The sequence below is a fragment of the Oryza glaberrima genome, chromosome 1 (genome assembly GCF_000147395.1).
Source record: "Oryza glaberrima chromosome 1, OglaRS2, whole genome shotgun sequence".
NCBI lineage: Eukaryota > Viridiplantae > Streptophyta > Magnoliopsida > Poales > Poaceae > Oryza > Oryza glaberrima.
This window is the reverse complement of record NC_068326.1, coordinates 10558706-10561981: the sequence shown is the minus strand read 5'-3', so window position 1 is coordinate 10561981 and position 3276 is coordinate 10558706. Positions and strand designations below refer to the sequence as shown.

Sequence of the window (3276 nt, the reverse complement as noted above, 5' to 3'; positions counted from 1 at the left end):
TCTTATATTTTTTTTCAAAAATTATATATTATTAAGTAGTTTGAAAAGCGCGTGTGTGCGGGAGTTATAAGTTGGGAAAGCTCACTGCCAAAAGCAGCCTAAGCCCTAAGCAAGTCGTCTCGATCATCACTTGAGTCTCCTGCTGTCAATGGCACCGCAGTGCCCATCGGCTGGAGAGTGATTCGATCAGCCAAAAGACCAGGACTATTTTCGCCCGTGTACTTTCGTAGCGAAGAGGTGCACGTACGGTTCACTGTCGAGCTGACTAATCGATCAAATTAAGAAAGACAAATTTGTTGAGCGTACTTGCTGCAGCTGCAACCAAACTTGGCCTCCGATAACTTTGGCATCTTCATGGAAGGAAGCAGCACGTTTGTGACCCTTTCATTCACGTGCATATTGTGCCTGTGCCAATACTATGTTGACGTTTGTCTTGGGAAGGAAGCATTGGTTTTGTGATCTCGTCAATCATCACCAGTTTCCAAATTACCATCACCAGAAAGTGCCTGGCTCGATCCGGCAGCAGGCGAGACGACGAACACCAGCAGCGTACTACCTCCATCCTTAAAAAGTCAAGCCGTGAAACGCTGGGTTTCCGTGTCCAACGTTTAACCGTCCATCTTATTTAAAAAAATTAAAAAGACAAGTCACGTATAAAGCATTAATCATGTTTTATCATCTAACAATAATAAAAATACTAATTATAAAAAAATTTAAATAAGACAGACAGTCAAACGTTAGACACGAAAATTTAGTGTTTATCTTTTTTTTTTTTTAACGGAGAGAGTACGTACCGAGGAACTTGCGAAGAACCAGCAGCTAGCACACCACCACCGTCGTCGCTGTCGATGGTTTCTTTTGCTACGTGCCTATAAATACGCGGGCGCTTTCCTCTGTTAATTCACTGCAATTCATTCAACACAACCGGTTGATCAAAAGACGACCAATTGGCAAGTCAGATCGAGAGTGAGAAACCCAAACACACGGGGAGTCAGCGATCGAGAGCCACACAAGAGACAAGAGAGGCCGGAGAGATGGCGAACCTGTTCCTGAAGCAGGCGAAGCAGTACGCGGCGACGCGGCCGGCCTACCCACCGGAGCTCTTCGACTTCATCGCCTCTAAGACGGCCCGTCACGACCTTGCTTGGGACGTCGGCACCGGCAGCGGCCAGGCCATCCCGCCGGTGAGCCTCCCTTGCTTGCTTGCTGTTAAATACTACATGCCGACTATATTTTTTAAGTAAAAAAATATGGCGCCATAAATATAACTATTTTCAGTGTTATCTCGGTCTTAGTTGACTAACTGCAATTTAAGTGTAATTTCTCGCATATTTTTTTTAATCGTTATGATTGACAAAATCGACATAATTTTGACTGTTCTTCGTGGTGTGTTTGTTTGTGCGTGCAGCTGGCGAAGCTGTACAAGGACGTGGTGGGCACGGACACGAGCGCGCAGCAGCTGTCCTACGCGCCGCGCCTCCCCAACGTGCGCTACGTCCACACGCCGCCGGACCTCCCCCTCGACGGCATCCACGCCGCCGTCGCGCCGCCGGGCTCCGTCGACCTCGTCACCGTGGCGCAGGCCTTCCACTGGCTCGACCTGCCGCGCTTCTACGCGCAGGTCCGCTCCGTCCTGCGCGCGCCGCAGCCGCAGCAGGCGGCGGGGGTGCTCGCCGCCTGGTGCTACACCGAGCCCTGCGTCGACGCCGCCGTGGACGACGCCTTCTGGCGCCTCTACAACGGGTCGCAGCCGTACTGGGCGCCCAACCGGCGGCTGGTCGACGACCGGTACAGCGGCGTGGACTTCCCCTTCGACCCCGTCGACGGCGAGGCGCACACGGGCCCGTTCGAGTTCTCGACGGAGCGGCGCATGGACCTCGACGGCTACCTCGCCTACATCACGTCATGGTCGGCGTACCAGACGGCCAAGGAGAAAGGCGTCGAGCTGCTCGACGAGGCGACGGTGCGCGGGTTCGCCGACGCGTGGGGCGGCGACAGGGTGGAGGTGAAGACGGTGAGGTACCCAATCTTCCTCAGGATCGGCAAGGTGAGGCCAGAGTAATAGGAGATGCGCCAGCAAACGGGGAGAAATTAAGCTTGATAGACTTGGGCGAACGTGCTTTGTCTAGCACACATTAGTGCATTACTCTGTTACCTTCAGAGGCGATCTGCACTAGGAGATTACTACTTCCTCCGTATCATATTATAAGACTTGCTAGTATTATCAATATTCATATATATGTTAATAAATCTAAACATATATGTGTCTATATTTATTAACATCTATATAAATATGGACAATGCTAGAAAGTCTTATAATCTGAAACGGAGGTAGTAGAAAATAGATGCAGCTTTGCCGCATAATGGACCAGCTAGTACGAAATACTCCATACGTTTCATATTGATCATCATTTAACACAAATTAAAATTTTTAAATTGATCATCATGTAATCATATCCCCTTCGTTTGACGTGTAATATTATTGTATTTAAGCATGAAAATTGAGTATGCATGCATGTATGTAGGAATTCGAGGTAGTAAAGCTATCGTTTCATAGAGCAAGTTTAATACTAGTATAACCAACTATTGACTCCAAATAATCTATAGTCAATTTAGTAGCCAATTCATATAATACTTACCTATAAACATTACTACACAATTCATACTTGGTCGCACCTGTCATACACACATGTATCTTGGAGTCTGTGCTATAGCTGGCTACAAATCTGTAGCCCGCTGCTCTTCTCTCTTCTCTTTTATCTCCTCGAAATATGTTTATAACTGGACCTGCTCTTATGTATGGGGCCTAAGAGGAGTTAAAGTGTGCATGTTTATTGATTTTTCCCTACCACATACTCACATTAAGTGAAATGCAGGAAAGTTAATATTTTTTTTGTCTTGGTGAAAAAGTTATATGGTTATGGAATGGAGGGAGTAAATGATATGGTATGATAAGTACACTTAATTTCTTTATCTATTTAATGCCTGAAATTATCAAACTATGACCCTTAATTTAAAGCAGCGAGACATTGAATTAGACATAAGTTGAAAATCGGATATATGCGCACAAATTCCAAATTCCAATGAAACCAAATAACTAAACCACTTACTCCCTTCTTCCAAAAGTCTAAGACTTATTCCATTCTTTTTGTTTTTCCAAAGGTTTAAGTCCTATTTATAGTTATTATGTGTTAAATTAAATTGTTAATCGGAACCCAATAAGCCATTTTATTACTTATTGGTTGCATGTTTATTGGTTTTGTCATATTGTAAATG

The 3276-nt window shown here is 45.5% G+C and overlaps 1 protein-coding gene across 1 annotated transcript; it reads left to right on the top strand.

Annotated features, from left to right (window-relative positions):
* Positions 1-919: 919 nt before the first annotated feature.
* Positions 920-2890, top strand: LOC127769870 (uncharacterized). Its single transcript, XM_052295534.1, has 2 exons — positions 920-1184; positions 1409-2890. Exons 1-2 carry the CDS (start codon positions 1035-1037, stop codon positions 2060-2062), a joined length of 804 nt encoding a protein of 267 aa, XP_052151494.1. The 5' UTR covers positions 920-1034; the 3' UTR covers positions 2063-2890.
* Positions 2891-3276: the final 386 nt, after the last annotated feature.